Source organism: Mus caroli, unplaced genomic scaffold, assembly GCF_978045245.1.
Source record: "Mus caroli unplaced genomic scaffold, Mus_caroli_1 scaffold_3, whole genome shotgun sequence".
Classification (NCBI taxonomy): domain Eukaryota; kingdom Metazoa; phylum Chordata; class Mammalia; order Rodentia; family Muridae; genus Mus; species Mus caroli.
Window position 1 is genome coordinate 102,397,625 of NW_028227258.1, and position 13,910 is coordinate 102,411,534.

The following is a 13,910-nucleotide window of genomic DNA, read 5'->3' on the forward strand; positions in this document are numbered from 1 at the left end:
GTGGTGTTGCTTCCCAACTCTCTTGCCCATGTTTCAATAATTAATCAAAATTAAACTCATTGGCTCATCAAATTAGACTTGGAAGGAAACATGGCTTTGATCTATTGTATCTGTCATTTCTAAAGTAAATAGATGCTTGCCCAAAACTCTTAGAAAATCATCAAAAGTTCCCTATGGTAAATCCTTAGCATAGGTAAAGTGAGCAGAATCATGAGGACTTAGGTTTAGATCCTTAGTAACCAACATAAAACTCCAACATAAAACTTTTTAACCATAGCACTGATGAGACAGAGACAGGCATATGCCTAGGCATTCTTGAACAGTCAGTCAAACCCAAATGGCAAAACACAGGCTTAGTGAAAGATCCTCTCTCAAAAACAGGGGGAGAGAACACAGAAAATTTCAAGATGTTTGCTGCCTGCCTCCATAGTAAAATGCACACACACACACACACACACACACACACACACACACACACACTAATACACATGTGCACACATCTCAGGAAACACTGGAGCTATGCATCTTGTCATCTTGACAAATGTGTATGTATATAAATATAGATGTATATGCATATATGTATAAGTGTGTGTGTGTGTGTGTGTGTGTGCGCGCGCGCCCACACACGCGTGTGCAGGGGTGTTGTCTGAGTGGCTAAGGTTTTAATTTTGCTGTGTTTGAGAAGGCAGCTATGTAGCAGCTTTGTAGGGATCTTGGAACAAGTTTGATCTATTTTCAAAAAGGGCAGTAGAAAGAGAAATGTTGTGTCTGGGTCTTGATTGCTCTGCCCTTTCCCACTCTCTTTAGGTTACCTAGCGGCATATTCAATCTTCAAATTGTCAATGACAGATGGAGCATTATATTCTGTGTAATGACAGGCCAGAACAAGTAATGTGATTTTCTCATCTACCATTGAATTCAATCATCTTCCATTTTCCAGTCTCCTCCTTTGGTTTTTCTTAGGTCATTTCACCCTCATACCCCTCCATGTAGGAACTCAGCCTCATTTCCCATAGCTCCATTTGCATTCAAGATATCTGATGCTGTAACCATCAAAACACTTGATTTCTCCTCTGATTTAATCAATATAGAGGTTGTAGATTCCAAAGAGACATGGTGTAAAGCCATACCTGGTATTGCAGAGGGTATCTAATTGGGAGGAAAAGTTGTCTATAGACTAGGGAACCATGAAGATAGAAGGGTCCCTGGCACAACTGGTAGATATTTATGAGAACATTATTTTCCATTAAGATAACAATATACCCAACTTTCCAGAGATTCCTATTTCAGTAGAGACAACATCAGAGTCAGGGTAAGGGAGACAGTGTCTGAAGTAGAAAATTAGAATCCAGCTTAAAGCATGTAGTGAAACTAGATGCTACACTTGCCTCTTAGTTATGGGAAATATGAACCAGGGAGAAGAAAAACAACAACAAAAAACCCATACAATTTGACTCCAGAACTCCAGTGTGTGACCCCCTTTTATTCTACTGTGTAGGAGTGGGTGATTTCTACTACACCAAATGTGTTCTTTCATGTGTCTAGAAGATTTCCTGAAACTACATTCTTCACTGATAATATTTGTCATAAAATGCTAAGTTTTTGAGAAACACAGAGGCCTGCAACATGTTCATAATATTCCCAGAGCATGAAAAGAGTCCAGCTACCTCTCAACCCATGCCTGCATATGCTCACCGTGTGGAAACCTTAGCCATGATTTATATTCTAGAGCTAATGATATAATGCAGGGACTCTTATATGCCAGGCAAGCTCTTGCCCTCTGAATTCCAACTCTGCTATACAGTTAGTATTTATGCTACTTTATTCTACATGCCTCCAACATTTTGGGGATCCCATAGCTCAATGACTTGTAAAGACAGCAGAGAACATTGCACACACAACAGGGACATGGAAAAAGCCTAAGTTAAGGAATGAGTATGGTGTGTGGATGGGCATTTTTAAGGTGAGATTATGTTAGGGAGCCAGCAAAGAAGATGCTGCTACTACCAACTCGGAACTTTCACTCACAGCTCAGATATCACATACCTCAAGTAGTTCCTGGTAAGTTGAGGTGCAGGGCAAGTGAGGAATTTGTTGGTAACGTTTTAAGGCAGAACACTCATACCTCTTTATTAAAGCTTTTTAGGGTGAGTGAGGACAAGCCTGTAGTAGCCATGTGAGTTCCAGATAAACAGTTAAAGCCACACCTGCCCTGGAATACCAGCACCAAGTGAACTTTTCTACATACAGAACTTCTCTCTGTCTCACTCATAGCCATCTGCCTTTGAATTTCAAGCATCCCTCAAATCAAACTCAAAGCAAGTTTGGAATGGTGTTCATCTCTCCACTTGAGGAAACTTCAGGGTAGATTCAAGAATTTCTTCCTTGATAGAATGGCTCAAGAAACAGAGAGGAATTTTGGAAACTCTTCATTTACACTAGCAAGCTTACTATGGGATAACTATGCTTAGCTATTTCACAGTGCAAAGGCCCCAAAGCATGATGTTAGTGATCAAACACAGAGAGGAGCCTCCCATTGGGCCTTTCCCACACATACTGAACAAGGACTCTGCCCTCTTCTACCTTTTCTTCCTGAATGATAATGGTACTTTGGGGTCCAGTTTGCAGCGCTGCTTCACTGAAAAGTGACTATAAAGCCCCATTCGTGGTCTTCAGGAGAGTTCTTCACTTAGCTTTAGGATCAAAGCCTATCATCCCATCAACTCCAGTCTCCTAATATTTTTACTCCTAGTGCAGATGACGTATATACTAATGTTTGGGGTGAATAAGTTCCCCTGAATGTACCAGACTACTCTAGCCACTTCTGATTCCTTCTCAGCAATTTGCAGTTAGGTGTAGCAATCTAGAGTATAGTACTTCTCAAATTCTGACTGAAAGTCCAATACTGTTGTAATGGTGCATGTGGTTTCTAGGGAATTTCCAAAAACATTCTATGTAAAGAACAAAGAGTTGAACATCCAGGAATGACATAACACCAAGCCACAGAGAAAGAAAAGTAATAGATTTACTTCAAACACTCTTCTTGTCTCCCTAAGTGGGAAGTCTGCCAATGAGGGTCTGTGTTGGTGGTTTATGGGACTCTGGGTCCTCATCTTTCTTCTATTGGTTATGTTTAAATACCCTCTTCTGACCCTCTTCAAGTATCTTCCTCAAATATCTTCTGGAACAAAAAGCTGTCAACTGAGGAACCTTACCATATCTTCCTATGTCTTTCTAATTATTCCTCAATTTGTGATCAATACTTCCTGAAGACATCCAATTTTCATCAAGTGTGGTTTGATATCATGACAATACTCTTCCTCATTCACAAATGAAACAAGCAGAGTAATGTTACTTATGATGTTATAGCTTCACAGACAACAGCAAAGAAATCTTTTAGTCAATCTTTTCGTCATGGTCTTAACACAGCTTAGTATCTGGATGGCAAGGAAAAGGCTCACATGGAGAAATCTAAGACGCCAATGAAGTAATCGTACTCAAGATGAACAAAACAGCTCTAGCTGCAGAAAAACATTAATGAAAATCTGTTTGGAGATGAGGATTTCATTACCAAGTAAATTCACAAGACACAATTTCTATTATGCGGAGTTTATTCAGCATTATGAAAAAAGCACCAAACATGTCCAACAACCATACACAAAGAGCAGAATTACCAGGACATCATAAAACTGAACATTGGTTTTAATGCTTCCAAGTAGAAATGAAGCTATTTATGAGTTGATTTGTGTTTATAGCAGTATTTGTTCTATCATCACAGGGAAGCAAACATGTCTGGAGATCATCAACTCACATAACTCTCTGAATATACAGTGTGCACAATGCTTCATTACAAAATTCAAAAAAAAATACTATAAAGAATTCTACCTACAATCTATAATTCAGTGGGTACTACCATACATAATGGCATTAAGAGGCATTGTCCCACAATAAATACAATCCACATAGGTTTCCATCAAATTTGATGTTACAAAAGAGTAAGTTAGGCACAAATGTTCAACTTTTAGGAACAGTATGTGATCAAGTAAACTTCCTCTAATATACAAAGTATTCTTATAAAAAGCAGAATATAAATTTCATGGGGAGTGAGTGAAAACAACAACTAATTTAATTCACCTTGAGCAGATTATGCTAATGGATAGAGATGACATGATTGGAAAAACGATAACAGAAGTACAGATCAATGCTCAATGCATACAAATGTCATTAGAATTGTACCTTATTGCACTTCTCCTCATTCATGTTTTCTATTCTTTAGTCTTCTTTTTATTCATTTTTTTTGAAACAATGTGTCACTAAACACCAATGGCTGTCCTAGAACTAGCTACATAAACCAACCTGGTCTTGCACTCAGAGAAATCTGTCTACCTGATGCCTCTCTGCCAATGGGGTGCTGGAGAGTAGTGTGCCAACCTATCTAGTCCCCATGACTCCTTTCCATTTTTATTGGAAGTTATTTTGTTCATTCAATACATTCCAAATTTGGCTTATCACTGCCATGAAATATCTAAAATATGTTGGCATGTAACCAAACACATATTTTTCCACTTTTCTGACATTTTTAACTATTCAAAGTACATTTTTAACAACAAATAGTAATTAATATGAATAATGAAGCAAGTATTCTCATTTTAATGGTATTTCTAAGATCAAGCAAGTGAAGATAACTTTCTCAAACATATACAGTAACCTTTACTCAATTTGAAAGAAAGCTTTATCCACAAGTCAGTTAATTTTGTGCCCATTTGTAACTGTCACATTTCTTTATTGATTACCTAGCTACATGCTTTATTGACTTATAAATTTTCTTCTAACCAATTAATATACTTATCTCTTATTTTTAATCCTAAATTTAAAAATATCGGAGCTCTGGTGAATGATAGGGCTCCATGTATTCCTTTCTCTATATGCTCATGAGTAACTTTCACCCCAACATTTCTAAGCCGTGAGATGTAAATAAGACTATCATCTCTTAACAGATCATGTTCACAAGTGACAATGTATGTTAAAGGCAAACTCTGTAACTGGGTGTCATTGACTATCAAAGGGGACAACCTGCTATCCACAAGTACTGGATAGGAAGCATTCAATTTTCCAAGAACTGGGTCAGTGTAAACATAGCTCTTTTTGTATTTCTCAGGAAGGAAGTCACTCCAGTTAACAAACTTGAACAGGTGTCTTGACTCTGTTGGCATATGCTCATTTCTCAGTGCAGCCTGGAATAGATCTTTGTCTTCAGTCACATATAGGCTTGCCAACTTAATTATCATCTCCCTGGTCAGAATTGGACCATGTTGATACTCTTGATGGGATGGTAACAAGGTATCAAGTGATTGTAGGCCAGGATACATCAAAGCTTGTGCTTTAATTTTATCTTTGAAGTTTGGATCATTCTGTAACTAAAAACAGAATGAAGTCTAATGAATCAATAGCTTTCAAAGAAACAGATTTGCAATTTCATTTTAAAAGCCAGAATTCAATAAATCCATCTGAACCTCTAGTGAATTTCTCATGACATTCATTATTAATTTAGATACATGAGAGTACCATTCCATTCTCGTCCATATAGAAACAATATATACTCTCTTTCTCACACATTTATTCACATAGGACAACCAAACAGGAGCATCAGTTGCAACTTTGTGAGGATGATAAGATTTTTATTTGTGATATTGGATTATATTCTACATTTGGTTGTTATTTTAGAAATTCAGCTATTGTGTTTTTTTTTTTTAATTAAGTCTTGTTGAATATCTCAAGGTTGTTCTGGAACATTGTGCTCCCTTGTTTAAGTCTCCCAGATTCTATAATAATAACCATGTATTAACACATCTAGTTCCCCCGGAAGAATTTTTGACCCGGGTCATATAATGAACAAAATCTACAAATATAATGAAATACAATCGACAATCCTTACATATAAAGTCTAATGAAACTTGGCATGCTTAAGCAAGCTTTTAACATTTATCTAAGTGGGATAGTGTGAGAAACAATACAAGCGAATAATTTGTGAAAATCAGAAGATCAGAAGAAATGAAGGCTCTGTTTGTTATCAGAAATAAGAGGTGCCATGAGTCTGGAACTACATTCTTTGCTTCTTGTACTCTCTGCAGCAGTGAACCTAAATTTTACCTGTGAGCATGAGTACTTCCATAGCACCAGCTTCTATAGCAGTTCTGCAACAGTTACCGTGTCTACTGCCAATCCCTGGGAAGTTCTAAGCTATGAAAAATGCTTTTAAGTCATGACCTCCTAAAGGCAAAAGACTTACAGAAAATGACAGAATTTGCTCTATAGGAAAGGCCCAAGAGAATTCATTTTTGGAAAAATTCCTGCTATGACTATGCTTTTCCTGTTATTAAGCACATACAGCAATCATTAAGTATTAGCCCACCCCTTTTCAGCAGATCTCTGCAGATCTACAAAGAGGTACTGTCTTGCAGTGATGCTATATAGACAAATAGATGACTTCTTAATTCTTAATAGCGATCCTATAAGAATTCCTAAAATTATAATCAATGATTATTAAGATCATTTGTAGTGGGACTGCTATTACATCCTTTCCTCGTAATCAAAACTACAGTGAGAACTCTTGTCAGTCTTTCATATATGTCACCAGTTAATTGCTTCTAGTTACTAACCAGATTTTCCACTACTCAGAGCACATTCTAAGAGGTTGTTAAACAAGTATCCAAAGGTCACAAAATAGGAACTAACAATTTATTACAGGTGATAAAATATTGACTGGGTTTATCTATACAAAACTTCACTAATGACATAGTTATGGCTTTTTTACTTGCATTGAACCTGTGGAGCTGTGACTGGTGATGGATGTTTAGCCAGATAATTACTCCTAATAGATAAGCATGTGAACATTCTCTGTTGCAAACTTCTATTTCAATTTATTATTTGATTTTTGTGTGAACTTTTGATAAACTTTTTAACATGTGACATATGTGTGTGTGTATTTGTGTGTGTGTGTGTATGTTTCTAGTGTCTATGAACAGTGGGGAAACAATGTTTCTACATACTTTAACATCATTTTTCCCACTGGTGAAAAAAATCTGTTTATACAAGTAAGACTGAATATGAAAGGAATTAGATTATTAAGAAAATCTTTGCCCTTAATAAATGAAATAGTTTGTTATGTTAATTTACAACACAAAACCCATATCTTATGTATTCGAGTACATATACTTATGGTTTTCTATTAGAGGGCCATGACCTCCTTCAGAGCCTTTTTGTACACTGATGACCCCACCAAAAAAAAACATTAAAATGACTCAAGACATTTTTTTGAGTATTTTTAGGTTATAGAAGATGGCATTTCATTGGGCTTTTATAATGGTTAGATACAAGGGTAGTTTTCTTTAAATAAATTAATTAGTCATGAAGAAGGAAACATTGCTGGTTGGATAGTAAGATTAAGGTAAAGAAAAAATGGAAGTATTATGTAATATTCAATAAATACAAACTTTGAGACTACATCTACTTTATAAGAAGAAGCAGCCAGTCTGTATAACAAAAAGGGTACAGAATATTCATTTTCTTCTACAAAAGCATTTGTGGGATTTTGAATCATCTATTGGGTTCAGATAGCCTTTCAAAATATTACCTACTTGATAGTGATGATTTAGCTATACTGATCAAGAATTTTAATAATTGGCAACATAACTTTTTTATAGTAGGGATTTTTCTAAGCATATGTTGTCTGATGTTATCTATGACAATCTACATTTTTACCACATTGTCACAGCTACTCATCAATCTCAACTAGCCTAGAGTTAGAATCAGGTAGGAGGTGGAGATTGAAGCTCTTGTCTAGGAGTGTCTATGGTGGTATTTCAGACAGAATAAAGGAGTAAATATTCATATTTGATGTGGAGGTACCTCTATATTAGTTGATGCTTCATAAGAAGAAAAGAGGAATACATACAAATGAAGGTAGATATCCGAAATCATGTCCCCAGACTTCTTGACTTGGGAGCTAGGAGCAAGCAGCCTCACACTCCTAGTGCTACAGCTATAATCAACTACCACTGCCATGCCTTTGCTGCTGTGATGCACTTAATGTTCCAGCGGCCATTTTAAGAATTCCCCTGCATTTTCTTGTAGAATGTTTAGTTTCAGACTAGAAAAATATTACTACATTTCTCAACTATAATTATACAAAAATATTCAGAAATTCTTTATAGTTTTTCTACTTAAATTTACGAAGTATGAGCAACAACAACAATAACAACAATCCTATATTGAAGTGAATAGAGCAATTCAAAGCAATTGGTGAACTTTTATCTAACATGATCAGGGTAAGCAATGGTTATCACTACAGCTATCTAATACTTAATTCTTGAATACTGTGGTGGGAGGCTCACAAGGTGAAGGTCTTCACAAGCTACAGTCCAATTTATGGAATCTAGTCAAAAGCCTGTTTTGAAATAATAAGTTTAAAGGCGAAAAATGTATAGTCCTTGGTAGAGTATTTGCCTGGCAAACACAGCCCTGGGTTCAATGTCCTGAACTTTCTCCAAAGTCCTAAAAGTGTAGAATTTTAAAAGTTGTCCTTAGCATTAGACAATAAGGCCACATCAAAAGTAATATCATGCAAATGGATAATCATACTTGTTTAATTTAAATTTCAGAGATAACACTATGAAAGTAATCAGACACAGCTTGTTTTGCATTAGGATTAAAATGTCTATTACACATACAACGTACCAGTTGAGTCACTGTTGCTGCCAAGGTACCCCCAGAACTATCTCCCATAATACAGATGCGTGTGGGATCCACTCTGTATTTTGCAAGAATATTTTTCTGAAGAAAGAACTTGATCGTATAAACACAGTCTTCAAGCGCAGCTGGGAATAGATACTTAGGAGCAAGCCTGTAGCTTTAAAGGTAGATCAAGCAAAACCACAACAAAACCCTTGTTAAAATTATTCAAGGACATATCTCATTCTTACCAACCGATACACCGATATGTTGGCCCTACTTTGAATCCTAAGTCTCACCAGTAAACAAGAGCTCACTGGTAATGTTTCTCTTAAAATGAGGGATAGTTCTACTTAAGGGTTTCAGGCATTGATTGTAAGTCTACTTCTGTACTATGGAGTTGGTAAGATACACAGCAATTTTTTTCATTCCTATTAATGAAAATTTCAGTAGTACAGTGGACAGATATGAAGTCCTAAGGTAATAAGTATTTGCTCATATCTTTTATATATTATTGTAAATGTTGGGAAAAGTTTGTTGATAATATTAAGACTTTTCATTTGGATAATATCTTGAATTTTCAAGTTATTGAAATATTTTTGCCTAATAGAATTACAACCAAGAACAACTCTAACTCCTCACAGTGCTTAGAAACAGGTCAAATAAGATCTAATATCTCAAGGATATAATGAGTATACTTTCTGTATATAAGTGAGAATTTTAAGTTTAGTTGCACACAAAATGAGTTGTTTAAGAATCCTGAAGTTCATATTCTAAGAAATGTTATAACTCTGATAACAAATATGCTTATTCCTCTGGCCTCACAATTGTGTCTAAGATGGCAGAAATCAAAATAAATAATGTGGACTTTGGGGATGCATTGACCTTAAATTATAAGAAAAAATAAATATAAAAAAACCCCCATAGGATATGTGTACTTGTTGGTTGGGTGACAGCTCTGAATAGACCAAGTTTTGTTGTAAGTGCCTGGCCTGTGGTAAGTATTGTCTTTCTCTTACTCTATTCCCACAACAACAGCACCAAGCTTGTTTGCTGTCCATCTGTTCAGATCATCATAGGCTGCCATCTCTGAAATGAAAGGAATAAATATAAAGTGGTTCACTGTAAATATCAAACAATGGGAACACAGAAACAGTCATGAATATGCTAGAAGTGTGAAATGTGTTTGGTTGGTTGATTGACTGACTGATTTGTTGATTGATTGATTGATTGATTGATTGACTTATTGATCCGTTGATCGGAATTCAGTAATCATGTATTGTCATAGGCAACATTCCTTCAGAGCTCATGAAGAAGATTGTCTGTAACTCATTACAAACATATTCCATAAACCTCTTGGGAGAAGTATTAGAATATCTGCAATTGTGTTGAAGATGACATTGTAGGCAGCATTATAATTTTCACAAATTTAGAGATTCACCATAATTTTTATTTATTAAGGAAGTTTTCAATGGCAGGATATCAATTTAAATGTAAGACAAGGTGTACTATTTAGTGCAGTTATAACTAATGAGGTTTCCCAACCCCCATAGGCTTACATATTTATATAAGTTCAGGCAATTTAATAAATTTACAGTTAAACTTTAGGTTGCCATTCTGTATATAAATGAGAATTTTAGTTTTCACTAACATCAAATAAGAATGTGCTCTTGCATTTGTAATTTCTTACAAAAAGTTAACTGTAAATAGTTAATAAACTTAAAAGAGGTAGAAATAAATATATGCTCCTAAAATGTTTAACTTAATATCAATTGTTCTTTTACATAACAACATATACTCATTTACTTACAAAGTATAAATTTGCATCCATATTAAACGTAAAAATAGTAATTGCCAGGAAATGAACAAGAAAAAATAAAATGTTGTTTTAGTAAAATTTCCAACAATTTACTGAGAATTCACAGAGTTTGGGGAAACATATATAGCTAAATGTGTTAGAGGGAGCAGAGGCAGAAAGTGGACAAGGTAACAAAAAGGGAAGATAGGTGTCTACATGTCAAAGTTTGACATAGGATTTATCAATAAATAGATGCTATTTCTGAGATGTTTATTGAATAATCAGTGTGGCCATATTTTTACATCATGGTAGGTTGAAAAAGAAGGTAATATGAATGACAAAAGAGTGATGAGCCACCTAACAGGAAATAATAGGGATAAATCTAAATGATAGTCTACATAGTGTGGGGAGGAACAAGAGGATGCTCAGAATTTTTGCCAGAAGACATCATAAAGCATAGGAGCCTAAAAGACTATTTTTAAAAAAGGGCATGGTAGTCACTATGGAGAGACTTTGTGTTTCTGGGAGTTTTAATTTTTTTTCTGTATACTCCTTGAGAAAGTGATATAATTGTGTCTGCTAAGGAATTCACATGATACACTAATGATGAGTTTTTGCAGACCATTATGTAACTGAATTGACAGAACTCAAGTCCATCAAAAAAACATAAGAGATGGGAAACAGACCATATCACTAGGATGAGTATGGGGGCTAGAGTAGAAAAAAATAAGGAATAAAGTAAAGGAAAATGTGGAACCAACTACTGAAGAATAAAGTACTGGAATGTGCAGAATATTAGTATTGGTAAAGTACAAACAGATAACTTATTTCAGCATGGTTTTAGCTTTTCTCTTGTTTTAATCTTGCAGTTACAATTGAGGGATAAAGGAGGAAAAAGGAAAGATGCAGAAATTTCTTTTATACAAGGTCATAGTGTAATAAAGAGCAAAGGTTTCTTTCAGATTACACTGTTCTAGGAAAGAATTAAAAGGCAAAAAAGAGAAACATGGAAAGAAGTCTCAAAAAATAAAGAATGATAAGGAAATAATTAGAACTGGAGGCTGAAAGAGGTCAAGGCAGAAAAGACAATGCATATTTAGAAATCAACAAAGGGTACAATTTCGGGTACAAGAAACATAAATCGGATAATGATTTGGAAGAAAATATAATTAGGAAAGTAGAGACTCATTTTGACCAAAAAATAAACATGTCTTATCCCAGAATGTAAGTAGAGAGTAATGAAGAAGGGTAATGAATAAATATGAACTGAAAGTAATGAATAAGATGCCAGTAAGTTCAGACAGTGAAGACAGGTAAGGAGACAAGGGGACTGGGAGATGCCAAACATGCACTTATATCCCAGAAGAGCAGGTAAGGCGACAGGATGGCAATTTTAAAATGTCACTGGAGCAATGTCCCAAATTTTTCTTTGTGGTGAATCCATAAGTCATCAAAAGACTAAAATAGTATGTGTTTATGTTTCTGTCTGTCTGTCTGTCTGTCTGTCTGTCTGTATCTCTGCCTCACTGTCTTAGCTACTACACTCACTTCCAGGCAAGAATTGACTATTCAACTAAAGTTATCATTTATATCATTTTTATAATTTTAGTACAAAGTTATGCTTTGTTTTCTAATCCTCAATATTTTTATATCACACTCTACAACTTGGAAAAATTAGCTATAGTATGGCAACAACTATATTATTTCATATCTAACAATTTCTGGTTCACACCATAATAAGTGATTATTTAATATATGTGACTAGGTTATCTTACTCTAACTTACAAGTATATTATTTGTACTTTCAAGTTTAAGATATAAATATGTTAATTTAAGATTTGAATGTCCAACAAAACCATCTTGTTTCTTACCTGGTTATTTAACTACCAAACTGTATATAAAGAACGTGAACTATGATGCATACATTCCAATGTAACTCTGTTAACATACACATATTACTCAAGCCAACATTGCACTGGTAAATGTCTGTCAACTCATTCTAGACAGGAATTATTTCAATATGAATATATAAATAGCACACATATAAAACTATACTTACTGTAACTTCCCAAGACAAAGGCACCACCATGAATGAAAATCACAGCTGGTCTCTGCCTTTCAGACTTCCTCTTTGGCAAGTACAGACGAACAGGGATGTTACTAAATTTTGTGTCAATCACTGTAATGTTTTCATCAGAAACTGGTTTTGTAAAGTGAACTGTTGATAACATTACTAGTATGTCTTCATATTTCAGAAGACCTATATATTCACCTATTGTGCCCTATAAAAACAAGACAAAATTTTAAACATTATGCATCTATATTTTAATAACAACAATATAAATTATGGGATGATAATAAAATAAACAATGTGATAAAACTCTAAATTTTTATATCCTAACTTTATTTTCAAAGCATGAAAATCTCAGTGTGGATGTTTGTATGAAACCTTCACAAAATTTCATCTATCAACAATCAATCATGGATAAGGAATGGGTCAACAAATCTAACATTCCTTCCTGAGAAAATATCAGTAGTCATTTGTTAGTTAGGAAGCAGTAGTCATTTTTCCACATATTTGTTAATATGTTACCTTTGGTATAGTAAATAATCTGCTTCCAATGCCTAAGCAATAAACTAATTAAAATTATTGGACTGAAGACTAGAGTGAAGGCATGAAAACCTACTTGTTGAGAAAATAGATTCCAGAAGGCAAAGGAAGATATGGGAGAAGTGTACTTATCAGGTAAATGCATAAAACTGTCAAACAAAAAAATAAATACATACCTGGAAACTTAATTCCTATTTGCTAACTTTTATAGGGCTAGAAGTTGCTATGCATATTACCAGCAGAGGACAGTAATCACCAATTTTACCCATTGTGAACCCTGAGAACTACAATAGCCACTGGACTGGCAAGGCATACCCATTGTTGCAATAGTGCTTTCAATAATTGAGCATATTCTTATTGGATTTAAGTCCATTTCACAAGACAAAATCATATCTGGCACCTCTGTTGGATCATACATCTTTGAATAGCAGGCCTATGCCACAAAGAAAGAACCTACTACTCCCTCTCTAGTATATAGTATTAAATGTATTCTTATTGACTTATTGTAATAGCCATAGATTATTGCATTTCTCAATCCTCACTAGAGATACTTTTTTTTGTAGTAGATTGTGATTAACACAGAAATGCAAAATGGACCACTATGAGGAGAATGAGAGACTACTGAGTACTCAACTCTAAAAGGAATATCTATAATACCTTCTCTCCTGTTAAACCTCAGGAATCACTCCAGAAGAGGAGACTGAAAGACTGTCCAAGCCAGAGATACTGAATGAATACAAAGGAAGAGTGTCCTCCAGACATAACATGACA

General features: G+C 34.9%; 1 protein-coding gene across 1 annotated transcript in view; it reads right to left on the reverse strand.

Moving 5' to 3' along the window:
- Nucleotides 1–4,814: 4,814 nt before the first annotated feature.
- Nucleotides 4,815–13,910, reverse strand: part of LOC110291966 (arylacetamide deacetylase-like 2) — a 31,599-nt gene continuing 22,503 nt past the window's right edge. Inside the window, exons 2-5 of the mRNA XM_021159145.1 lie at nt 12,588–12,810; nt 9,750–9,819; nt 8,737–8,908; nt 4,815–5,417 (exon numbers count right to left, since the gene is read on the reverse strand). Of these exons, the coding sequence (XP_021014804.1) occupies nt 4,815–5,417; nt 8,737–8,908; nt 9,750–9,819; nt 12,588–12,810 (1,068 nt within the window). The remainder of the gene's footprint in view (nt 5,418–8,736; nt 8,909–9,749; nt 9,820–12,587; nt 12,811–13,910) is intronic.